Genomic DNA, 26,631 nt, shown 5'->3' on the forward strand with positions numbered 1-26,631 from the left:
AGAGGGGGGACAGGACGACGGTGACGACTGTCCGCTTCCTCTCAGGCCCCCCAACCCCGGTCTGACCGCTCCTTGACGCACAGCAGGTGTGATTGCCATGTAACATAACGTTGGTGGAAAGACGCCCACTTAGGTGCTTGTCTCCTGACCCCCCCTCCCCCTCCTCCCCTCCTCCTCTCCCCTCACGTGGGTGACCCGGGGCCACCCGGCCCCCACTGCTGGGTGACTGCCCGACAGTTCAGGTAGGTGTGGCCGACCTGGAGGAAGAGTAGCACTCTTCCTCTTAACCACATAAATAGACAAGTCTGTAACCTTGTTGTAGCTGACACTCACACTCACACTCTCACACACATACACACACACACACACACACATAGCATGGCAGTGTGCCACGTGTGGAGCTAAAATACTTATTTCCAGGTTGGTTTGTCAGCAGATTGTGTGAGGAGATGTGAGTGGGTGTCACCAGGTTTTGTTGTGTCTAGCTAAATGTATGGTAATGTCGGGCTGTAGAATTACTCTTTTATGAAAACAACATCAGCAATGTTATTTATGAAAAAAAAAAGAGGGATGTTGTACAAACGCCAGAGCAAAACTTTAAAAAAGTGTCATTTCCTATAGAATATTCTAAATGTACTATTTCTAACAAAGGAAATAAGATGCATTGAATACAAAAAGTGCTGTTGAAGCTCACAATTAAATATGACAGGGTATGATTTTAAACTAGTGATAATTCAGCAGCCTATCTCACTGCTTCTTTATCTCTGTCACCACCACATCTGTGTATTTTAAGTAGTTAAGTGCTGGTCTGCAGCTCTCCTCACACTCACACAGGAACAGGAAGGTGTCTAGTGTCAGTGTGTGTGTGTTTATGTGTGCAGTGTTTCTGCAACTTGCATCGTGCAGAAAGCTCACCGTGCCTTTTAAAGTCAACTTTTAGCAAAGCACGTTATCACTGTGATGCATGAGCCATCATCGCTCAATGTACAGTGAATGGCGCGGCTCGTAAACAGACACCGGGTGACCCCCACTGAGTGACCCATTGTGTGCTGCTGTAATTCATTAGGAGAGAGGCACCAATGTGTGCTAAGAGAAAGCATGTCGGGCCGTAATCAGTCCCACTTAGCATAATTAGCGATTGTCAGCCTTCATCCATTAGACTGTCCCACGCTGATGGAGAATGAGGGCTCAGCACACCGAGCCCTAAAACTGACATATAGGCTCACCATGGATGGTGACGGGTTGACATTTAGAACGCATTGGTGGACTATACTGTGTAAGCTAACAGTCAACAAACAAGTGTTAGCTCTCACTTAAAGCAAAAACAAAAAAAAACTTTGATCTGATGAAGAGATGCATCACACTAATAATAAAGAAAGAAGACAGGGCTGATCAGGAAAGGAGCCTTTTGTCCCTAGACTCTGTCTTTGACTCATCTTTTGTCTAATGAGCAAAGCATGGAGTTAGCGTGTAAAGTGAGAATATTGATTTTGAAATTAAACTTGGAAGGTCACACCCTCATTACCGCTGCAGATGATGTCTGCACTCAGATTAGCCTTCAGTCCAATACCACCGATGGAGAAAGTGCATTGTGGAACAAGGAGGCAGCATCATCACAAGCTATTGATGCAGTGGACATGGCTAATAGTGTTTTGACAAGCAATTGAACAGAATTAGTGAGCGGCAAAAAACATCCCAATATTGCCTCTAGCTTTACTAAACTCTCCTGTGTGTTTGTGTCTCCTCAATTGCCATTGCAGACATGGAGAGCCCAAGTGGCCCCAGGCATGGGAAGCTGTCCTCATCAGGGCTGCCAAGGGGCCGGACCCCCAAGCATGGACATCCCCAGGAGCCTGTCAGGACCACGCCAGGCCCTGAAAACAACAACAAGCATAGTGAGTGATGAGCCGCTGCACTTTGTTAAATGAAAACTGTGTGTGACTCTATATCTGGGTGGTGTTTCCTCACAAAGAGAAGCTTTACTTTGTGTGATCCAGGTTTGCTCCTGGACTGATTACTCCTGGATGAGTTCCATGTAGTGTAAAGACTAGCTGTAATTTGCATACAACATGGCAGACTAACACACATGTGATGATTGGATGTGTATTTTTGAACATTTGTCTCTGTATCCAGCTGACTTTATCTTGGTTTCGCTCTAGTAGTTCCAGGCTAGAAGCTCAGACTTTCAGTGTTTTTTTTCTCAAGAATTTGATCAGCATAGCAAATACGTAACTGTTCCTGTTGCTTTTTTTGAATGGGTTATATTTTACTAAGAATCAATGGTTTGTAATTCTACACCTCTCGCCACAGAAGGGCCTGGAAAGTACAACATTTTTCCTCGGACGGCCTTACAGTGAGAACACCAAACAAACAAGTAGTGCCAAGCATTGACATGAGTGAAAACCCCAAGCCATCTGGATGGAGATGGAAGATTTTGGAAAGACAGAGCCGGACTGGGGAATTATGTTTCAATCCAATAACCAGCAGATCTTCGTGACTTTGTTAATAGAGGTGGGCAGACTTGGAAAACTGGGGCTGTTCTAATATGACCCAGTTGTTTTGGTTGCTACAAAATAGCCTCTCATTCCCAGACGCACAGCACCAACGCTAGACTAGGTGCTTCAATTTGTTTTCTTTCTGTGTTAATATTCAGCCCTGTAGGCTGGATTTGCATGCCTGTGTGGGTGCGTGTGTGTGTCCATGTGTGTGTGTGTGTGCTTGCCATGGATAGTAATACAAAGCTTATTTTCCAAGACAGAACTGACTGTACAGGAAAGTGCGGGCCAGTTTTTTTCTCACTAAATGGCAAAGCCATTTATTAAATTGTTTTAATTTCATGTCATTATCTGCCTAATCGTTGGATAGTTAGCAGAATAGCAGAGGCTCACAGTATGATCTTCAACTCCTCATTGTATACAGGCCATAGGCTGCTGATGTGCTGTTTTTCCTCTTAAAGAATTTATTGTAGCAGAGCACTGTGTATTTGAATGACAGCCTATTTCTCAGCAGCCTCTCAGTCTCATGTTTTATAGATTTTTTTTTACACTTTATTACTCCATAAACAAGATGTGTTTATAAATCAATCAGTTTAAAGTCGGTAGTGCTCTCTGCGCTGATCGTTTTGAGACTTTTGAAGGCTAGAACTCAGAGAAACCGACTTGGCTTAGATTTACTAATGAGTACTGCTGGTGACTGTGTGTGTGTGTGTCCATGTGTATGTGTGTATGTGTGTTGTTAGATAACGCTGTCACAGGTGATGGCGGCTTGGTTTTTACGGGACTTTTTCTGGTAACTTGAAACTGCAGCTTATTTCGTTTTCTTTTTCCACAGTTGATCTGCTTTGATTCTCATTAAAGCAGAGCTTTACAAATATATCAGCACAGTAATTTTAGCAGTGTTTTACATACTACAAGTCTATGCGCTGGAGACCGTTTTTGCCAACTCTGTGCTAAGGACAGCTTCCAGCACAATTTGATTGCACAAGATAATCATCTACATTCCACGATGTCGTAGTTGAACAACTGTCTTGTTTGGCTGGAAAGTTGCTCTTATCTGGAACGTTACCAGGGGTTTCCCTAGCCTTTAGAGAGGCTTAGTTAGTAACCAGTGGACTGAGCTTTATGTGATTATGAGGTTTGAAGTTTCTCTAAAAACATCCAGCAACCTTAAGGGGAAACAAAAGGCTACAGGAACACACGGAGAACGTAGTGTAACAGTAGGAACTGATTTAGATACAAAGTGGAGCATAAGGAATGCATGAGAAAATTCAAATTTCCATTTCCAAAAGGCACTCGATTACAATGGCATTTGTATTTCCTAATCACCGAACCATAACTTGTGAGTGTTATGGTTCACTCAGATGTAGCTGAAAGTAAGAAGATGTTCACTGACTGAGATTGGACTTTCTGTAGTTCCTCCAGTAAAACAGCAATTCTATTTACTTCAAAGTGCTTTACCTTTTCATACAAAAAAAACATCTTTACAAATCTGGCCCCCTCAGCTTATTACTCATCAGTGACTAGCTTGAGCTCTCTATAGCTAATGATGAGGAGAAATGCAACAGTGCTAATCATAATGAGCTTGGCACTAGCTTGTCTATCCCAGGGGGGCCTGTGAGCTTCAGTTTGGGGAAAGAAAGGCATCAATATCTGAGGCTCCCTGTGGAGTTTTTTCAGTGCTCAGTCTATGCCCGTTGTGCACAGTGTGCTCCTCTGATAACCAGGTAGCACTACTCCAGCTTGTTTTACTTTTTTCATTCCACTTCCATGTAAAGTTTGGACTGTTATACCATGTCGGATTTTGAGTTCTCCCGCCCGTCGATAAATGTGATTGTCGGAAACGTTTCATGATTTCACAATGACGAAATCCTGTCTGGCTGGACTGTTTTTGTACTAGTATTTTCCTGAACTCCGTCTATGCTTTTACACATGGAAAAGGCTGCAAATTGGGTTTGTGTGTTTTCCTAGATTGGTGTGGTTGAGTTGTCACCTTGCCACACCAGACAACTTGCTGGAAAGGACTTGCTCTCTCTTTGTCTTTCTCTCTCTCTCTGTCTCTCTTTTTTCATGCTCACACTTTCCTCATATTAACATCTTATTAGAGCTCTAGTTTTGTCATTTTTTTTCTCCACCAGTGGTCTGAGCTGTTAAACAACCTCCACTGAAATTATTTGGACAGAACTAATACTGTTCTGCCGAATGCTTTAGCCCTGAAAGTAACCCCTTTCTGCAAACATCAATGCAAGCATAAATGAGCGGGGTGTGTGTGTGTGTGTGTGTGTGTGTGTGTGACCTTTTTTGTTGGAGAGTGGTGCAGTACCCTACCTGATCTCTTTTCATTGGGCACACTGTGTGCAAGGGGAGATGGGTGCTGCAGAGTTGGGGGGTTTGTGTAGCTTTACATGTGTGAATGTTAAATGTGCTTGTGCTGTTTGTGTTTACATGTGTGTGTGTGTGTGTGTGTGTGTGTGTGTGTGTGTGTGTGTGTGCATGTGCGAGTTCTCAAATGACAGTCCACTACTCTGACTGCAGGACCTTCATTTCAGGCCCACAGATGCCATCTGCTGATCCTGCATATTTGCCTCAGCAAAAATCTCTTGCTCTTCCTCTCTATCTGTTGCATTCTCACATTTTCTCTCACTCGTTTGTTCTCCAAACTTAACAGTCCTTTCGACTCCACCCTCCCTCAGACTCCTCATCTCGAGCTTGTCTCACCTATTAGGTAGAATTATCAGCAGCAGCAGCAGCAGCAGTGAATCACCGGGCCTCCAGCCTCACTATTCCTACCCCTGTCCATTCCATCCCGGCAGCCCTCTTCACCCAACTCCCACCCACTATCCCCACCACCCATCCTCACTCTCCTCACGTCTTATATTCCATATATTTTGTGCTTCTCGTCTGTTGATGCATTGAGTGTGCCTAATCGGTGAAATACCAAAAGATAAAATCGATAAAGAGCTATAGTTCACAGAATGTTTGTTTTGGGATGAAATTGGATTCTGGTGCTTCTCTCAGCCTGATGCTGCATTTCGTTTTGAGGAGAGTCCTTTGTCATCTTTGTCACACCTTTATTTGGCAGGCTTTAGGATGGCAGATGAGAAGGAGTACAAGGAAATAGGTGAGGAGAGAGATTGAGTTGGTGAGTCACTGTCCATAAGGAGGGCACTGCAAACAGTCTGGAGCAGGCTTTGTCTGTCTGGCTTGCATATACTGTATGCGCTGTTGCATAAACACATGCCTTTTTTCGTGGGTGCTGGTATATGCACCACAACATGCCTCGGTGCATAAATATCAAATCCCACCATGATTTATGTATATTTTTCAAATTTTCTGCCCAGTCAGTCTTAGATTTTAAAATGTTTTATTTGCTTTGCTTTCAGTTCACCTGTCAGCATCATCCCCCAGGAATTCACTGGCCACATATGTGGGCAGTCATCTGAAGCTGTTGTGATTGGATGTCACTAAACACGCTATTGGCCATGGGCCAAATGGGCATCAGGCAATAGATTAGGTTTCCAATAATATGAAGCATGCAGCTGATGTGGAAAGCTTTAAAATCAATGCAGGACTGAAGAGGCCGTTGAGGTACTGTGAGTCACCAGATTATGTAGCAGAAATCTCAAGCCAAGTCTTTTCTTTGATTTGGCTGCTTTAAGTGTGGTTTAGTGGTGTTAGTAAACTGATAGCCCACCACAGGTCTGTGTGGTGATTCCTGGCCTCTGCACAAAGTGATTCCCTATACAGTGGTTCAGACCACAGAAAATAGTTTTTGCTTAGGACACTCTTCTTACAGTGGGCACTAATTACCAGTTATTTAGTAAGAAGATCTCCTGCTTTTTCCCCGTTAAAGGGAGTTTTGTGGGGAGATTTTCCTTACACGAATCAAGGGTTTAAGAGTGTTGTTTACTGTAAAGATTATAAAACGCCATGAGGCAAATTTGTGATTTCTTGATATTAGGCTACATAAAAAAACTGACTTCACTTGAACTTGGCTCTTAAGTACAATTGAAATTGAATGGTATTTTCTTCTATGTGTTGTGTGAATCACCTGTCCTGTGTTCTTACAGAATAAAATACAGAAACCAAAAGGGAGAAATTTACATTCGATTCGTGTTTTCATGGTGGTACATACGAACTTTGCATAAATTCAACAGAATACCATTAGGCACCCCTCTATGCAGAAGGAGACCTTTTATGATACAGCCAAGTAAGCAGTTACCTCAGCAGCTTTCTATCACAGGTAGAGCAGACAGTCACACTGAGCCAGACAGCAGCCTGCTACAGACTTTGAACAACAACCCATTGAAGTTTTCCTGCTAAAGCCTCCATCTTATCTAACTTACAAACATGAATGCTCATCTTGTCCTTCACCTTAGCCTGTTGAACAAGCAACCAAACAAACACTCTCCAGGGAAAAGTGCACCACTGAAATCAGTTTGCAGGCTAGATAGCTAATTAGCTGCTCGGCTGTAGCACATTGAACAGCATTACTGTAAAAAACAGTAAACACGCCTGTAAATGTTCAATTAGATGCTATTGTGCTTCTCATTCTTCAGTACTGCTAACGACACACTGTCTGCCCAAAACATGTAGGCTACAGCACAAGTTTCTTCACTTTGCCCCCCCCCCCCCCCCCCCACATTAAAAAAACAGGCTGACATTATTTTAGCTACAAAAAGGGATTTCAGTCTGACTTTAAATAAGGAAATAGATCTATGTAAATGAGAGAATCTTCATACATTATGTATAATGCCAAAGTTTAACCCAATGTGATTATAGAAAGTAGTATGATGCAAGTAGCTCATGTGTTCTTCACCACAGAGAGATCCCAGCAGATGATGCTGTTTATTGATTATCATGTTTACTTGCCTCCCTACATCCCTCTAACACTTGCAAAGTCATTTAGTTTCACTATTAGAGAGAGTGTAACAAAGAAAAAAGTGTTTTGTATTCTGCTGTGTTTTCACAAAAAACAGAAATACAGTAAATATGATAACAAATTAGTTCTGTGTGAGTGTGTGTGTGTGTGTGTGTGTGTGTGTGTGTCAACAGGTGTATCTATGTAAGAGATTAGCATAGATACACACTTACGGAGAGGGAGAGAGAGGGCAGGAAGAGAGCGAGAGAGAGTGAGAAAGGAAAAAAAACAAAGACAGAGAGTGAGAGCCTGGTTTTCTTTCAGTTAGTCAGTGTCTGTGTAGCAAGACTGTTCTGGTGCTGCTCCACCTCTCCTCTTCTTCGTCTTACTCACTGTCTGGAATCAGGCCTGACTGGGAGGGAATAATGGGGACGTCTCCAAAGAGAGGTGCGTATATGATGAGAAGGTTTGTGTGTGTGTGTGTGTGTGTGAGAGAGAGAGAGAGAGAGGAAATTAGAGTACAGGATGAAAAAATAAGATGTAGGAAAAATGTAGGAAGTAGTAGGAGGTGTGTGTGCATGTGCTGACGTGCTTTGAAACTGAGAATGTTTGAGAGAGAGAAGAGTTGTGAAGAAGCAAAAGTAAAAACACAGTGGATCATATTAAAAGCAAAAAAAAAAGTAGAAACATGACATGACATGAAGATGACAGCGAGGTCCAGTGGTTGCATTCACTGTGAACCAGAATAGCTTAAACGTGAAGGAGATGGCTCCACTCTGCCAGTGTGTTCACCCTGCAATGTGTCCAGGTGTATCAATTTCTCCCATCTGTTGTCTGTTGAGATTGAGGAAGTACTGATACTGTGTCTTCTTTCCATGGAGCTGTGTCAGTGGTGAGTGGTGTTTGTGTTTGTGTGTGTTCGCTTTCTAAACTACAGTATGTCTAAACCCTACTGTGCAGACACAGACAAAGGCTCCTGTGTGAGTGTTTGTCGAGGAAAACAAATGACTGTTCTGTGCGTGTGCTTGTGTGTGTGTGTGTGTGTGTGTGTGTGTGTGTGTGTGTTTGTGGGTAATGTGTGCACCCTTGCACTCAGGGGGAGCAGTTGCAGGCGTAGCTAGGAGAACTCTGAGGTTATATGAGATCATTAGGCAGCTGCCAGCACTCCTGGGTCCTGACTCTTCTCTTCTCCTCTCTTCTCTCCTCTTCTCTCCTCCTCTGGTCTGTCTGGATTAACCAGTGCTGTGGAGCAACAGTTGCAGACAGCTGGGAGCGAGTCATACTCTGACATTAGTTGAACAGCTGTTTTATCCCCATGGCCTGTGCCTGAGACCCAGGGGTTTAGATTTGACACAATGGGCCAGCTTTGTTTCATACCAAGACAATGCTTGTGATTGCTGGAACGTCTGAGTGTGCCAGAGAGTGCTACCCAGACTCAAGCAAGCAGAGCAAAGTAAAAGATACTGAGCACATTTTATTGTGTTTGCACATTTCACCCCAGGAAAGACAAGTCTGCTGTTGTATATTACATTTTTACAGTGTATTTGCACCGGCACCCACGCTGCCTAAGCTTTTGTGTGAACATTACTATATGCATTGTAGCTCTTGGACCTAATGGTTCTGCTTGATGGAAAGAGGCCTCTGATAGTGGTAACTAAGACGAGTGTATTCCCATAGCAACAAGAACATATCTTTCCAAAGAGCCGAATTCATTAATTATGCCTTTCTTTTACAAGACCTTTATTTTCTAAGACAGGAATTAGAATGCATGCTCAATTTCCTCCTCAGCACAAGAGCTGCACTGCCAACTGCATCACCTCTCCAGCTGCTACCCAGACAGCTAATAGAGAAATGCTCTGTCGCCTGGAGAATATTAATACACTCATATTTATGCACACGCATCACACTCACACACACTGGTAATGGTTTTGTGTTCTTGTTTGTGTGTATCAGTGTACGCTTATATGTGTGTGTTTACACCCTGTGTCATGAACTACTCGCAAGCAAACCAGCAATGCTATGCTACTTCTCATTCAATCTTATTCAGCCTTGCCGTATTTTCTTTCTATCTTATTATTGGGAGTGTGAAGTAAAGATTACATATAATCCGTCAGCATGTGTTTGTGTCTGTGCTCGAGTGAGAAACAAAAAGAAGACAAATGAGGTAAAAAGGGAAAGCTGATACTGTGTAAATAAACACAGAGGCAGACGAGAAGGGGAGGTCATGGTAGGTTAGGCCCGGAGTGAGTTTTTATACGTATTAACATCACTGACACAGAGAGATGTTTTTTAGGTCGAAGGCTATCCTTCTGCCAGCATAACCTGTTTTTGTATGAGCAATGATGGAAGGAAGTCAATTCATTTATTTGATGAAAAATCCTCCAACCATATTTATAATCCTGGTCGGCACACAGAGTGCTCTGATCCTGTTTAGGACCTGCCACAAATGGGCTACACTAGGCATGTGCCCATCCTGTCGCTGCTTGTCAATAAGTTTGCAGGAGAGGAAAGCAGTCGGCCTGTTCCTCAGGGGGAAGTGAAATGGATTCAAAAGAGAGTCTACGCAAGACCACAGCTACATTACACTTAAAAAAAAAGGGACTATCATCTCTACTTCGAGTAGTTTCTCTTTGACATTTTCTAGATCTGATATGACTGAATAGGCTCTAGCAGCACCTCTGTCTCCTGCTTGCTTTGTTTCTGCTGCCTCTATCCGGTCTTGCCAGATCAATGCAGGGGAGTTGAGAGCACATGTAAAGATATATCATTGTGAAGAGCAGAGTACAGCCTCAGCTCCTACCTGCAGCACTGTCATTCAGTATTCTGCTTGGTCAGAGGAAGAAGTCATCTGCCTCTGCAATTCTCTCCTCTCTCCCTCAGCATCCTCTGCTCTCCTCTCCCTCTTTTTTCCACCCCCACCCCCTTCTCTTCTTCCACATGCATACACTCATCGTCAGCTCCCCCCGTCTTCTCTCCCTCTCTCAAGCAGCACTGTATAGAGGAAATAGAGTGCACGGCTGATAGTGTAGAGGTCTAATTGTAGCAGAGAAGAGAGCAGTAATGAGCCAGTGAACTGCCTGTCCTCCGAAGTTCATATAGAGAATGATTGGGAAGGGTGTTGGGAGGGAATGATAAGGAAAGGAAAGGAAAGGGAGGAAGCCTAACAGGAGGTGAGAAAAGAGGAAAGCGGCAGTATGAGAGATGGAGGGAGGGAGCAAGAGAGAGCTGAGGCAGTCGGTCCGCTGTGTGCTGTGTCAGAGGTTCACACAGGCGCTAGCGATTTATAGCTGATCTGTTTGGCTCAACAGAAGGCCTTTACCCACACTGCCCTCTTTCTTACACACACCTCCATGGCTGGGTATATCTGTTTTCATCATATGTGTGCATGTCAATAGTTATTTAGAATATGTGAGCAGATTTATGGATTTTGGGGGTTTGAAAAGGTGTTAAGTTAAAATGGGATTCATGCGGAGCTTTGTGCAATTTAACACTTCTAAAAGTGCTTAAAGTCAAAGGCAACTTGTCAGTCTTTAGATCAAGAACTAAAGATCAAGAACTTTAGATCAGTCTTTAGATCAAGAACACTGCAAGCTCTGAATGCTTCCAGTCTTCGGGATCGCAGTGTTACCCCTTATAATTAAAATGTTCTATTCCATAAATGTGAGGCACTGGCAGTACTACACTGCTCTAACTCAGAAATGGTATTCTCTCTCATTTCACCAGGTCCGGTGTGTGATGAGCCAGCAGAGGGGAAGAGGAAAGGTCGTCCGAAAGCAGAAGTGCAGGAACTGAGAAGCATCCCTGTGAGTATCTGTCCTTCGAACTGAGTGGGTGTTGGAAGTGGGCTTCATTTTTTGCGGCACAGAGTAGGCAGCTCCCCATGAATATGCACAATATACAGTACAGTATAGCGATAATCCTTGCTTCAATTGAACTCTCTCTTCCTCACCCCTGAGCAGGCCCATATGATAGTACAATGGAAGGAAGAGTTTAAGCGCCGCTCCAGGGTTAAGTGTCCGTGTTCAGGCTGCTGGTTAGAGTTTCCCAGCATCTATGGCGTCAAGTACCACTATCAACGCTGCCAGGGGGTGAGTCACTGACCTCTATTCTTTCCTGCTATGCGGCTATTTCTACCTAATTCTTCAGAGTAGAGAGTGGATCACAGTAAAGATAAAGCATCAAAGGAAGGACCATAGCAGTTGGTGATAAATCATCTGTGAAGCTGGTTTAAATCAGCGTCTAAACTTCCAGAGAATTTATAAAGCTCACACCCCAATTATTAAGTGATAACTGACCATAAATGAGCTGTTTCAAGAAACTGTGATAAGTCAACTGAAGGTTTCCAGTAACAACTACCCACTGCATTTTATTTTCTTTTAGGGAGAGAGCTCACTCTAAATCCCCTTTCCTCATGTGTCTGCTTGTACCAGGCCACCGTAGCCGAAAAGCTGAGTCACGGCTGTCCCTACTGTGAGGCGGTGTTTGCTACAAAAGTGCGCCTGCAGAAGCACAAGCTGTGGAACCACCCAGACAGGGTTAGTATGGAGCCCAAGGATGAGCAGCCAAAGCTTCAAAAGACCCCTGTCAAGTCCAACACCAAGAAAAGGTGACTGGGATTTAGAGCTCAAATTCCCACCCACACTGACCCATAGAATGGTGTTAGTAACGTCATAACGCTGACTGCCCAAATTGTCCTCCCTTTGACTGTGAATCCAGGCCCATGGAGAACAGTCCCCCTTCCCCGGTGTTCTTCAAAGTGAAAAAGACCCACGAGGTGTCCACACCCTCTCAGAATGGGGAGCTGGCCCACCAGAAGAGGAAACAGCACAGCCACAGCCAGCCTTCACAGCAGATTCACCAGTCCCAGCCAGTCCAGCCTCAGTCCCAGCAGTCGCAGTCCCAAAGCACGTCGTCTGATGGGGGCGACAGTGAAAGTGAGGGGGGCAGTCTTCCCCCTTCTTTCCCTGATGAGGACCCAGAGCGAATGAGGCACAGTAAGATTACACAATATCTTTTGTTATGGACTACATATTCTCATTATGTGCTTGCACTGCATTTGTTTGACCATTTCTCGCTTTGTGATTTTCTCTCGAGCCAGGGCGGAAGCAGAAAACGCCTAAGAAATTCACTGGAGAGCAGCCTTCTATATCTGGAACGTTTGGACTGAAAGGTAATTATCAAAATGTACCTTTCACCTTTCACTGTTTACTGATATCCTGTTGTCATTAAACAATGCTTTCTTATGAACACATTCCCATAGCAATCAAACAACCTTGTGTAATAATGTGCAATGCATGTGATATTAATGAGTGAGTAAATGAAGTTGGGAAAAGAGATTATTACTATGCGCCGGCTGATTCATCATTGACTAATGACAAACCAGCAGGCCACAGATTATTCACTGAATAATGGAAGCCATGGGAGGACATATATACCACTACTCTAAGTTAGGTTTGAGGAATGTGGGTTGTGGGCTTGTTCACAAAAAACTTTGATGGGCTATGTGAGTGACTGTGAACACACCCTGCTGCTGATCAATGGCGCTGGTTTTTTAGCAGTGCAAATGTGTCAACTGTAGAGGTGTTTCACATCCGCCTAAATGAATCAGTGACTCACACACCAAGCACAAATCGCATACACACAGCTCTCCCAGGCTCGCTCTGTATCTGTCTCAATCATATGCTGAAAATGTTTGGTGAGTCATATAGCATACACAACGCTGCAAACTACTTATCACTTATTAAGCAAATTATCCACCATTTGCAGGACTTGCTGGTCTCTCTTGCTCTCTTTCAGTCCGACTGTCACTGATTCAATATAAGTGAAAATAACCTGTTTTTCACTTTATATCGAGTATCAACTTCCCTTTTTTAGTACTTCTCTTGTACAGCATTGTCCTCTATCTGACCCTTTCTTGTATCTCTCATTTTACATTGAATATGATCAGTGGGAGTATTAATTAATGCCATGACTGTGTCTATAAGGGAATGTGTCTGTGTGTGTGTGTGTGTGTGTGTGTGTGTGTTGTAGGTATGTCTAAGGTGGAGGAGAAGCTGAAGGCGGGCCGTGTGAAGAGATCAGAGGGGAGTGGGTTCAGTGAGGAGCCCCAGAGAAGACATACCCCAAGTCAGTCCTCAAAGAAAGACCAAGCCACAGCCAGCTCTGGTGAACGCTTAGATCAGTTTTTTAAAGAATTTGCCCAGTCAGTCAATCAATCAATCAATCTTTTGTATATAAAATGTCAAAAATTGTGAAGATGTAATGTCTTCAAATTGTTGTTTTGTCTAACTAACAGTCCAATGCCCAATAATATGCAATAACAATAATATAAAACAGAGAACAGCAACAAGTGCTCACATTTGGGAATTGGAACCAATAAATCACTTCCCTTTTGAATTGATCATCATAATTGTTGTAAATCATTTTTTTGCTAATCAGTTAATCAACTAATTGTCACTACACTACTGTGACATTCATCAGAGATTCAATAAGGGTTTGTTAACTCACTCATTGCACTATATCACTTGTGAACACAAGCATAAAACCAAACTGTAAGACAAGGAAAGGGGAATACTGAGTACACAAATGGCAATATTATACCCATGAGAACGCCATACCAATAATATTTGACTGACTAACTTACAAAGTAACACTACGTCCACGTGTTTCTAAGGTACTGTTCCTGACACCCAATGGCAGCGAGCAATCTCAGAGCGAGGTGAAGTGGTGTGTCCCACCTGCTCTATTGTCACCAGGAAAACAATCCACGGCCTCAAGAAACACATGGAGATTTGCCAGAAGGTCAGTGGGTGATACAGCTGTTTTTCAGACTGGGAGGTGGTGGGTGCACTGTCACAACATCTGATAGCGCTTGCTGCGAAAACATAAAAATGTTTTTCTATCAGAGTAGTTAATACTTTTCCCAGACAAACGCCTCTTTACAAGCTTGTTTTGATCTGAAAATGTTTAAGTAGGATCCTTTGTAACATGAGACACTCTGTAATAAGCATAATGTGTTCATCTGATCGGAAGTCTGAGGCAGAATCCATATATTACATCAACAAAAACCACTTTACATATTGACAAAACCTTTGGGAACCACAATTGCTATCATTATTTTTATATCAGTGTTTTTGACATCTTGAGTGTGAAATAAAGCTTTCTCGACCCAAAGCTGTCATTTCTACATTGGGTTAGAGCTTTGACTGCAACGTTATTAGATACCGCTCCCTGAGGACCCCATTGTGCAGAGTCTAGGGAGCCTTTACAGTAATGATATTGATTGGAAGGCTGTAGAAATAACATCAGGCAGTATCTCAGTACAGTAATCTCAACCAGTTTTCTCATGTAATATCCCCTACTCATCTGCTCTGATACGAAAGCTAATATCAGTTGAAATGTATCAAGGGGAAGGGCACTGAACGCCTCTGTGGTTTGTTTGCATTGCACTCAATTGTGTTAATAGTAATAAACGAGGTTGGGGTGAAGCACGGAAGAAGTTAATCCAACTGCATTTTATTGAGCTGTTTCTAAGGAAAAACCAGCTAGAGTGGAGCAGTAGCCTCTAGGCCCTCAGAGAGTTGTGTTCCTACAGCCATTTTAATGGCTCCTCTGCCCAGTGGCCCCTTCAACTCTATTACAGTGACAGTATGCCATTAAGCAATGACAGAATCACCACATTACCACTGGGTCACTCACCATCAAAACACTTCTGACTCCAAATCAATACTGAGGAGAGGAGATAAATCTACGAAAAGGAACACTGCGTGTTAAATTGGCTTTTCTGGTTCCCCAAGTTGCTTGATGTGTCCTTTGCGCACTCATACCAAATTCTATTAGGTTACAGATGAAATGTTGCTGTATTGATAGATCCAATAAAGAGTATAGCCAGCAAGACTGCCTTATGTGGTCGTTTCCTTTCATAGAAATGTTACTTGATCCTCCGTTTGCTCTTTAACCCCTGCAGCTCCAGGATGCCCTGAAGTGCCAGCAGTGCCACAAACAGTTCAGGTCCAAGGCCGGCCTCAACTACCACACCATGGCTGAACACAGCACCAAGGTACATCCACAGAGGCACACACATGCATATTAGTACCCTATGACTTTTTTTGACTGATCTTTGCCCCTTGATACATCAATCAGCAGTCCAGATGAGGATGCTTTAAGGACTCAGAGAGCTAATGTTTCACCACTGTCACACTGACCCACTGAACAGGATAGTTAGTTACTAGACACCACATCAAACCACTACACGCATTCAGGAGGCGGTCAGCCTTGAACCTGTGACTTCATGTAGAGAAATCCACCGTACGCTACTGCTAGTGTCAGCTTTCTCTGTGTTCGGTTGTCCTGCATGTAGATATTTACCAATCCATAGCCGAAGAACACATTTCATTCCCACAAGCTGAAATACATCTCATCCGTTGCATATTCATTGTCAGCTGCTATGCCCTTTTGTAAACGATCGCACATTTGAACTGGTGATTGGTATTCTTGTCCTTGAAGTGCTCACATTTCTTTATGCGGCTGTCTTAACGCTACAGCAGAGAGCTTCATTAAGATATTATCATGACACTCCTGCATTAGAGCTATGGTACTGCTATGAAGTTTGCTGAATAATTCAACACAGCCTGTTTCAAAAAGTAGCATGAAAGATTGATGAATGTACGTGCACCAAGCCGCGTCGCGTACAGCATGTTTGTTGGTGTCTTTTGGGTGACCACACTTCGCAATAATATATGTTATACTGTATGTGCACATGCATGTGTATGTGTGTGATGGGCTTTGGGTGCTTATGCTTGTCAGTTTAATAGTGATGATAGTGATGATAGATGACTGTGCCATCTGTGTCAGCCAAGTTAAACTGTTTGAAACCACCATTTGTCTTCAGTCTGGACCTGTTGTGCCCAGACCTTATTGACAGCATTCCACTCCAGCGGAGCAAAAGACACCGCTACTGTATATGTGTTAAAACTATGATGCTCAAAGGTTTCACCACATACATAGTCTTCTTTAGCAAACTACTACATTTTCCTGCAGCATTTTTCAGACTAGATGATTAAATCTTTTGTGACCGGATGAAAGCCGTCATTGTAATAATTCTGTGTTAGTGTGTTGGCGTCAGTGACTGTGCTCTAGACTCAAGTAGCTGCTGAATAAAGAAGGCTTTTATGAGTTGCAGGTTTGACTAGTGTCACACTCTTCTTTTCTATCTACAGAAAAACTTAATGAAAAAAATCACATCAGAACATTTAGCATTTAGGTAGACATTTTTGTTTTGTTTTACAACAAGCAGTGTGCTTTTCTGTTATTACTCCGTATATCTAGTTATTAATTATGTTATTTATTGTTGTTAATGTTATATATTGTTGTAGTGTGTTTAGGGTCATTGAGGACATTTTATATGTATTCACACACGTACACTAAGCTGTCAATTTATTAGGTACACTTAGCAAAAGCTAATGCAGTCCAATGCAACAGCACTACAATAAATCATCCCTACATGAAGGTTATAATGTTGAGTTTTGGTGAAACCGCCCCATTTATATCAAGGAGGGAAGGCTAAATAACAGAAACACCACTCTGAATGATACAATACAGTTCATTAGCACCGTAAACTACGTCTTCCAAAATGACCATACTGTTGAATCTACACCTCTTGAAAACAAGAAAACAACTGATTATAACCTTCATGAAAGGATGATGTGTTGTAGGGCTGTATATATACTATAGGTCTTTAACTCTTCAGAGTCTCTGACCGCCCGTCGGCGTCAAAGACACAAACACAAAGAAAGCAAGCTAAACAGTTTTAATGGGAAACACAAAGATAAAATGAAAAGTAGTAAAAAACGGCCATTTTACCCCAAGACTCTGGAGGGTTAACAGAGTGACTCTCAAATGTATCAGGAAGACACTTATTTTGTGTCCTTGGCAAGACAGAATAGATTCTTCATGGTATAGAGGTTTATGTTAGGTGAGATATTGATTTACCATTGTTCCAATCCGTTGGTACAGTGTCTTCATATATGCATAGAAGTGTTAGAAGCGTTTTTGTATACTGAACTGGACACTTATTTTACTGATTATTTTCATATTTCTTTGTCTCTGGTAATGTTTCTGTTTGCATTATTATATGTTTTTTTATTGTTTATCATTGTTACGTTGAAGCGGTTTGCATTTCATTCTTGCATAAGCAGCGCTATGAAGTTTGATTTGATTTTTATATGATTTGGCGTTTGCCCTGGACCAGCGTGTTGTTAAGTGCGGTCATGTGGCACAGCCCCAGTGCAGTGTGGGAAAACACAAAGGGCTGACAGAAGGACAGGGGTCACCCACTGAGTTTGACCTTGATGTTGCTGTTGCTACTGTTGTACCGCCACCTATTCGCCCACTCTCTTTTGCCTGTGCCTGCTCTTTTGCACTCTCTGTCTCTGATAGAGGGATTAGCAATACATGCTGATGTGGTTTCATGGTTTCTGCCCTCCTTTGTAAATCAGTCGCTGAGTTGCTGTCTGTTCTGTTGCCTGTAGGCTTGAGCATGATTTACTTAAAGTAGTGAAGTATCTTATCTCCTTCCTACCTTTGTAGAAAGCCAAGGTTGTGTTTCAGTCATCTCGGTTCTTTTTCTGTCTTAACACATGAGAAAACACATGAAGTTCGCTCCACTGGGATTCCTCAGTAAGTCCAGACTCTTCAGTCCCCTGCACTTCTCTTCTTTCCCCTGCCTGGCAGCCCTGCCATCTGTTGTTCTGGTCTTGGCTGGGGTTTGGCACCAGCCAATACTTGAGCGAAAACATGGGTTTGACAGTTGTCATAAATATGCCTTGAGTAACAGCCTCACCATGAAACCATTTAATGATCCTGGCACAGTGTGAACACCCGAGATGGAAAACACATTTTTATCATAATTTTTTTAATGTCAGGAGGGAGGGGGAGGTGTTGTGGTGGGACACCCTTATGCGACATTGTGTTTGTTCCCCCTCAGCCCTCGGGGAGCGAAGGCCAGACGGGCGACAAGCACAAGGAGAGAGAAAGGCTGCGCCGAGTGCTCAAACAGATGGGACGAATCAAGTGTCCTAGTGAGGTATGCACTCCCTCTTTCTTCCCGTGTCCCTTTCTCTTTTCCTTTCTCTCATTCTTTACTACTCTTGCTTTTTTGTGTCCTTCATTTGCATTTGTCCAACTTTTCTGTCTTTCATGTCACATTTTCCTCTCTCCTCATCTGCCAGTTTCGATTTTGTTCCTCCCTTTTCCTCAGGCTCCTCTTTTTGTGTCTGCCTCCTTTTACCTCTCTCCCTCCTTTTTCCTTTATGCCTTGTTCTTGACATGTTGCCCAAAACCACATCAACACTCTGCTTCCCATTACTCACACTAGAGTGCAAAAGGCAGAGAGAGGAAGAGAGCGAGCTGCAAAAAATAGACTCTCTGCTGTGACATGTCCTCACACTGAAAAATGAGCAGTTTCCTCCTGTTTTCTCTGTCTCTCTAACAGTAACCACAAAATGTTGACCAGTTGCAGTGATATTGTTCCATTAAACCTGCACTTCGTTCCACTTACCCAGTTTTCATGCTTAATGTGTGTTTTCATTCTGTCTCATTTCTGTCACTGGCCTCACATGATTACATAAACATTATGTGTGCAAACACGCACACATATACAGGGCTGTTCAGCCCACTTTTCCAGTCTGATGGGCTACCAGTACCACCAGAAACGTTGTGGAGGAGAATTCTCTGACGATGAGAAGCCTGTGTTTCTGTGCCAGCATTGTGGAAAAAGCTACCGCTCCAAGGCTGGCAGGGACTACCATGTGCGTACCGAACACTCCCCAACTATCACCACCACCATTGCAGCCACCACCAACAACAACAAGGACAATATCACTGACACCAACAACAACACTGGCAAAGAGAGGGTAAGACTATCTTAGAAGACATAGACAGACAGGCATTATTGGATTTCCTGCTGTTTTGTTACTTCATTTCACTGTAATCAGTACCCCACGTTTATCCGATTGTCCACTCAAAAAAGTGTCCTATTGCTCTTCCAGGTGGTCTCCGAGGAGTGTCCTTCAGGAGGCAAGAAGGAGCAAAGCCAGCCTGAGAAGAAAGACTGGCTGGAGAAGGTACCGTCCAGCCAGCCCAAGGAGAAGGAAAGAGAAGCAAGGGACAAGGAAAGGGAAAAGGAAATAGAGAGGGAGCGAGACAAAGTGAAAGCAGCACAGAATCAGAACCATGGGGACGACTTTGAACGGACCCCCAGTGGCAGAGTGAGGCGCCGGTCAGCTCAGGTGGCAGTGTTTCACCTGCAAGAGATAGCAGAGGATGAGCTGGCCAAAGACTGGGGCACCAAGCGCCGCATCAAGGACGACCTGGTTCCCGATAGCAAGAGGGTGAGGACAGAGAGCGGACGCATTCAGCACACACGATCCACACGAACATCGTAGACACACACACACACTTCATACACAGGCACAGATACAGGCATATGGCAGCATTGTGTACTGCGAGAAGACATCTCCACCCAAAGAACTATCAACACACACTCACATGCAAGCGCACAAACAAGACCACACTCTGAAATGCATCAAAGCCAACCTGCTCATAAAAAGACCTCACAAAAGGTCACACAAGGTTTAAGTGATAAAAAAGTGCCATCAACAGATAAATACTCCTTTTTATACATATACTTTAGAATTGCAACACTACCAGGAATACTGATACGAATGTTCTCTTTTATGTAGTTAAACTACACCCGTCCTGGCCTTCCCAACTTCAGCCCAGACCTACTGGAGACTTGGAAGAACCAAGTCAAGGAGAAGGGCTTCATCTGCTGCACCAATGAAGTAAGAAAATTGATCAATTTGATGTGCCACCATATGTGGAATATTTATTTAGCATATTTGAATTATACAAAACATTGACTCAGAGATTTGTCTTAATATTGAGCCCTAGGTTTATAATAATGAGGCTATTGATTTGGCAGTAATACGGATTGAGTGACTTTGTTCTTTTGTCTCAGAACTGTGAAGCTGTCTATTCCAGTGTGTCAGGACTAAAAGCCCACCTCGCCAACTGTAGCCAGGTACAAAGACTCACTTGCAGCAAAGTAACAACCTGATTACATTGGTTTCTGTAGACACTATAGTAAAAATAAGAATGCACACACACACACACACAGACACATAGAATTCTCACAGAATTTTAACCCAGATTCATATTGTAGTTCATAGCCAGGTCAGCGTTGTTTATGCTCTCATCACAACTTCTATTTCTGTTTAATCTTCCTCTAATGTGTGTTTGTGTGGTGATTTGCTCAGTGAGAGAGAAAACAAAGCAAATGAATGCAGCAAAACAAAAACAGAAACAGCAAAGACATTTCAAAGAAAATTAGGTTAAATAAGATGAGGAGATAAAATGGAAGCAAAATCTGATAGGATAGGAGTAACAATTGCAGCATGTGTATGCATATCTAAAAATGATGCCACAGACTTTGCTAACCTGATTTAAAAACATATAAACATTGAAAAATAGCCCGTAACACATGATAGCAATGCAAAGGTATGAGAAACAAATGCAAATAGTAATATTTAATGTCTATATTCTACAAAATATATATTAATATATATATAAAAAATATATATTAATATATATTTTGTGCCTGCGTGTGTGTTTGTGTGTATGTGTGCGTGTGCGTGTTCTGCAGGGTGGTGGAGAGCTGGGAAAGTACACTTGTCTGATCTGTCAGAAGGAGTTTAGCTCAGAGAGCGGTGTGAAGTACCACATCAGCAAGACACACTCACAGGTGGGTCAATCTCAGTGTAAACTTGTCAAACCCCTCTATTATTTAGTATTAATGGAATTGCACTCTTGTGGGCAGCATTTCCTGTTAATGTATAGTAAAAACCTGCAGAGTCGCAGTCTATGGCCTATTGGTTTTGTGATTAAGTGGGAAGTTTATACATATCTCGTCGGCACATCATACTGGTCTCACTCCCTCAAATACAGTATGTGTAACACAATAACATATTTGTTCGATGTAAACATTTTGTCTCCACAGTGATAATCCACAAGTTTACATCCTAGATAATTACTGTCTAATGGGATTTCAGGGGCTCCATGTTACTGTGTTTACACACGGTGGTTTGCCCTACTATTCACAGTAAAACCATGTATATGTATACCTGCTCCTGTTCCTTCTTTAGAGATTGAGCTGTTCAGTAACAGAGTGTTTTATTGCCTTAGAACTGGTTTCGTGCAGCAGCCAGTCAAGTGGTCTCCAGTAGCAAGAGTAAAGTGCCGGAGAACAATGGCATCAAAGCTGAGGTGAGGAACGGCGCCACCACTGGTAAGAAGAGGGGCCGCAAGCCCAAAGAGCGCCCCCCTGTGGTCGCACCTCTCCAAACAAAAACTGAAGCACCCACCACTACTCCAAACTCAACCCCTGCCGTGAACCTTCCCTCGGGCCCAACACAGTCCCCCTCCCTGATCCCCGACCCAACGGACAGTGCTAATTCAGGCCAAAACAGACCGCCCATCCCCTCCGCCGCCAGACGAAGCAAACCCAAGAGGCTGTCGTTGTCAGAGTAGCTCTGCTTTTGTCGACCCAGGAGCCAGAGAGGATGCTTACTGTAAATGTTATACCAGGAACCTAAGAGACCTTTCTAACTCCACAAGAACTTGGCACTGAGAAGCAAGTTAAATCAACCATTAAGAAGTAACACATTTAGGACAAATCTTGGTTTTGAAACCCCAGAGTTAATGTGTCTGCTGTTATAAACGATACTCATGCAACAGCAGTGTTTTATTTCTCCATTCCACTTTTGTCTCCTTTTTAAGGCACACATTTCAGTTTCTGTACTCACAGCAGGGGTGTCAGTAGTAATCAAAGATAAAATCCTGACCTCTACTTGGATAGCGTTTTCTAAACAGAGGTAGTATTTCAAACAAATGCAGAGTAATTCTCTCTACAAGATTCATGTTGTGTTGGAGAGGTTTTAAAAAGGTTATTCTATTAGCATGGTGAAGTCATTTAATGATAGCTAGTGTTTTCACATTTTTTTCACAGATATACTGTACTGTGTACATAAACAATATCTATATCTATATATCTATATACTCAAAGCAATGATGCCATCTCTCATTTTCAAGCCTGACACGTCCAATTGGGTCACGAGCAATCAGAATTTTTGCAGTGTGTGCTGTAGTGCAATGTTGTTTTAAACTTGATTTTTTTTTTTTTTTATTTCTTTCTTGTTTTACTTTTAATGTTTTGTTGTTTTTTTTACTTTTCATGTTTCAAGTGAGCAAATGTCATATAAGCTAAAATGTCGGTCAGTCACTTGTCATATTTCACTCAGTTTTTCCTACAGCAATGTGGCTATCACATCAGTGACATTTATTTCTATTGTATCTGCATTACATAACGATGAATGGTGTCTGCTTCGACCACCACAATGAAGTGTCAAAAGACTATTTCCACAGTTCTTTTACACTGAAGTGAATAAGCAGATTATCCAAAAAAATGACTGAGATTTTCTTCTGTAAGGTATAAGTTAGTTACAGTAATACTTAATATGGCATTGTTTAATTGATTTTACTACAAAAAAAAAACTTGAAGCACTCTGTCAAAAATAGAACTGATAAAGCTAAATGTTGGACAGAAGGATGAATTTTGTGTGAAGCTTGTTGCACCATTGCAGCACAATCAAATGATGTGACACCATTTTAAAGGAGGCCATATTTTGGCTACCGCTTTAGCTTGAATCAAAGAGCTGAGGAGAGAATAAAAATGCTATCTTTTATAGAGAGGTTGAGGAAAAAAAAGATCTTTTATTAAACAGAAAAATTGCAAATGAAGATTCACATATAATGATGTTTATGAATTAATTCCTGGATGCTAAAACTTATTGCCTTGCACTTTAACCCTTAACCCTTCTCACTCCCCTCTTGTATTTTTGCACTCCAGGAATATTCAACCTAACCTAGTGGCTGTCAGGCAACAGGAGCAGGAATATTTTACTCTAATAAAAAATTTAACTAGAGGAAAAACTAAATTTGTCTTTACATGGGTAATGAGCAGCATGATAAACTCATTTTAGATAGTATCTGTAATTCAACACGACCGTATAATTATGACTCGCCACAGAAAGCCATAACTGGTCATGTTGAGGTTTACGGCTGCTCTGCCACTTAATGTTAGTTTAGCTTCAGATTTAAAAAAAATAATGATAATAATCCAATATTATTGAATTACTTTTCAATCTAAAATGTGTGCAATCAGAGAATATTTTCACTTTAACGTGTTTAAAGTAGATACTTGAATCCACAGTTATATTAATGATTTGAGCAAATGAAAACTCCATAAATATTTGATTTATATTTGCAGTCTATGTCCATAAAATAATGACTTGCTTGCTTAAAAAAGACAGATCATAAATCTATTTTATATTCTCTTGTGTGTATTACCTAGATAGCAATCTGATAGCTTTGGGTAAAGTTGTGATGTGAGGATATTCTTGTGAGTTAATAAGGGTGCTTTACTTGCCACTCTACCTTAAGGGCCTGATACATCAGTAAGTCCACTAATCCATCCTGCCATTTTCTCCTTACTGGCAAGTCCTCTGAACTTTGCACCAACAGAAGTCCATGCCGTCATTTAAATCAAGCCCTGATGTCAGCAGAACATTTCCAAGAAACATTAAATTTGAAATGTGTGTGTCCCAGGTGGTGTCATCCCTTCGCCGTGACCTTTTATATTGTAAAGCAAAGATTTGAGCTGAATTCCTCCATTATTAATCAACCAATGGAGTTTATTCAAGTGGGGATGATTATGCATCTGTCTGTCTCTGTTAGTGGGATGGACCTTTATCTTCTATCCAGGTTAAACTGACAAAGAAGATAAGTTAGACAAGCACTGACTGGTCTTCGGACCATTTCGATATGAGTTGTTCAGACCTTGTGTGTGTGTGTGTGTGTGTGTGTGTGCGCGCGTGCGTGTGTGTGTGTGTGTATAAAACAGTTAGCACCTTTGTAATGACTGGATGTCAGAAATGGTAACACTTTTTGTTGAGTGTTATGCTGCGGCACAGAATCATTTCATCAGCTGCTTGTTACTCGTTTCATTAATGACGTCACATTGACTGTGTTTACCTGACAAGCTTTGGTGTTGCAATATGATAGTTAGGCACTGCTTTTAACAGTGGGTATTTTATATTTTATCACACCCTTTACTATCTGTCTTCCTATGATGTGGAAAACACATATCTATCCCGCAGTGTGAGCTAACTGCAACATGTTTAGAGAGTACAGCAATACACCATATTTAGCTGGTTTTGTTGGCTTGCTGATATTTTGATATTGATGTGTCTTCTCAAAATTGTATGGCTTTTTTCACTCCCCTACTTTTATTTGTTTGCTTTGAAAACGCTTTTTACATATTATGAAATCTACAAAAAAAATGGTTGAAAAGATTTGTAGACCACAAAGAACATTGTAGGCCTATGTGTCGGCATACACTGTTATTTTATCCATTTTGATGATGCACATAAATTGAGCTTTTTCAGTACACGATGACAAACACATTGAGAGAGTCCTTTATTATTACCTATTCAATATGGGACAACAAGGCATATGTATGTGTGTTTGTTTCTGTATTTAGTGCACTTACTATACCATGAAATAGGCTTGAAATAGGAGTGTTGTTGGAGCTTTCTAGTTACCCTGACTGTGTGTGGTGTGACTTTTGTACCTGGGGAAACAGCAGGCTCAAGTGTCTTCCCTTTGTTAGCAATGTTATTTCCAAAACCAAGGTTAATCCTTAGAAATCCCCTTAGACAGCCTTAGAATTTTCCCTTTTATTTGGACAACAGTGGTTCGTTTTGTATGCTACCTACTTCAAAAGCAGGAAATGGCATCCACCTCTGTTGTCGGGGCCATTGTGATGAAACTGAGTTTTAAGAGATGTTGTAGCTCATAACTGGTTATGATATATAGGTAACAGGTGAAATGAGACTAATGATGTAATAAAGATTTCCATATCTGAAATTAAGCTGTATAGAACCTAACATAGGAGGCATCAACACCTCCTTTGAGTCTGAACTGTTACAATTTTTCTCCCAAACTTGTTGTATTACCTGTGCATTAGTATCCCTCAACTAATTAATAAAAGTTTGTTGACTAAATTTGTGTCAAACGTGTCAACCTTTAAGTACGCTTTGATAGCAGTTAGCTATTGTAGAGATCACAATGGATGTAATGTAATTGCCAGAATGTAGACTTTTATCACAGTGGATGATTTGACTTGTCAAACACAGGTGTACCTAACAAGATTAATTATGGCGGTACTCCTTTGTGCCAGTTTCATGGAAGGAAGCCATCATCAGTTAAATAACACCTGTGATTTTTCTGCTATTCGTTCATTATTCATACTGCTTATCCTTCAGGGTTGGCGGGGGGTGGGGGTTGCAGCCAATCACAGCGTACACTGGGCGAGAGGTGGGGTACACCCTCGACTGGTCACCAATCAATCACAGGGCCAACACATAGAGACAGACAGCCATTCACGCTCACATTCACACCTAAGGGCATTTTAGAGTCACCGACTAACCAACCCTACGTGTCTTTGGACTGTGGGAGGAAGCCAGAGTGCCTGGATAAGCACAACAATCAAACTCCACACAGACAGGGCCACAACCAGCGGGATTGAACCTGGATCTTTCTTGCTGTGAGGCAACAGCGCTAAGCACTGCACCAGCTTTAAAGAAGCTTTACAGAAAAGGTATTTCCCAGTGTGTGAGGTATTTAACATTTTCATGCTGGTCTTTATTTTTTATGATGTAGGATTTATTAATTCAGTCACCCTGATGCATTTGTAACAGCAGCAAGTGAATATGTCTATTAATTTATGGTCCCACTTTAGTTGTATATTAAGTTATCAAGTGTATTGTATAATAACAATAATAATAATATATATAATATAAATGGTTTTATGATTATGATATGTATTTATAATTATGCCATATAACTGAATCTCATAAAATGTTAACAAACTAACATGTATATGTATGTAATAAAATAACATAAAACTATAAATCAGTACAGTATCCAGATCTTAAAATCACACACGTGGCCTGTTGAACTGCCAGCTTTGGGAAAGGCCCTGTATGATTATGATACTGGACATGCTGCTGACTGTAGAGCGAAAGAACGGAACAGATGCATTCTGGGACTTGAAGTCTGTTTGGGAGACTTAATGCCGTCCAAGCCCTCTGATTCTAA

General features: G+C 42.0%; 1 protein-coding gene across 4 annotated transcripts; it reads left to right on the forward strand.

The window, feature by feature from the left end:
* Nucleotides 1-25,535, forward strand: znf512b (zinc finger protein 512B). 4 transcript variants are annotated; one of them, XM_070839608.1, is made up of 17 exons: nucleotides 1-242; nucleotides 1,761-1,895; nucleotides 11,080-11,159; nucleotides 11,316-11,444; nucleotides 11,787-11,962; nucleotides 12,073-12,350; nucleotides 12,455-12,526; nucleotides 13,387-13,521; nucleotides 14,030-14,157; nucleotides 15,323-15,415; nucleotides 18,341-18,439; nucleotides 19,017-19,268; nucleotides 19,404-19,745; nucleotides 20,097-20,198; nucleotides 20,375-20,437; nucleotides 21,059-21,157; nucleotides 21,598-25,535. In XM_070839608.1, the coding sequence occupies exons 2-17, from the start codon at nucleotides 1,763-1,765 to the stop codon at nucleotides 21,940-21,942; spliced, it is 2,526 nt and encodes an 841-aa protein (XP_070695709.1). In that variant the 5' UTR covers nucleotides 1-242; nucleotides 1,761-1,762; the 3' UTR covers nucleotides 21,943-25,535. The 4 variants fall into 4 exon arrangements, with proteins under 4 accessions (XP_070695709.1, XP_070695710.1, XP_070695712.1 ...); XM_070839609.1 differs by having other exon boundaries at nucleotides 19,119-19,268; XM_070839611.1 differs by lacking the exon at nucleotides 11,316-11,444.
* The last annotated feature ends 1,096 nt before the right edge of the window (nucleotides 25,536-26,631 follow it).

Source organism: Pempheris klunzingeri, chromosome 11 (genome assembly GCF_042242105.1).
Source record: "Pempheris klunzingeri isolate RE-2024b chromosome 11, fPemKlu1.hap1, whole genome shotgun sequence".
In the NCBI taxonomy this organism is placed as follows: Eukaryota; Metazoa; Chordata; class Actinopteri; order Acropomatiformes; family Pempheridae; genus Pempheris; species Pempheris klunzingeri.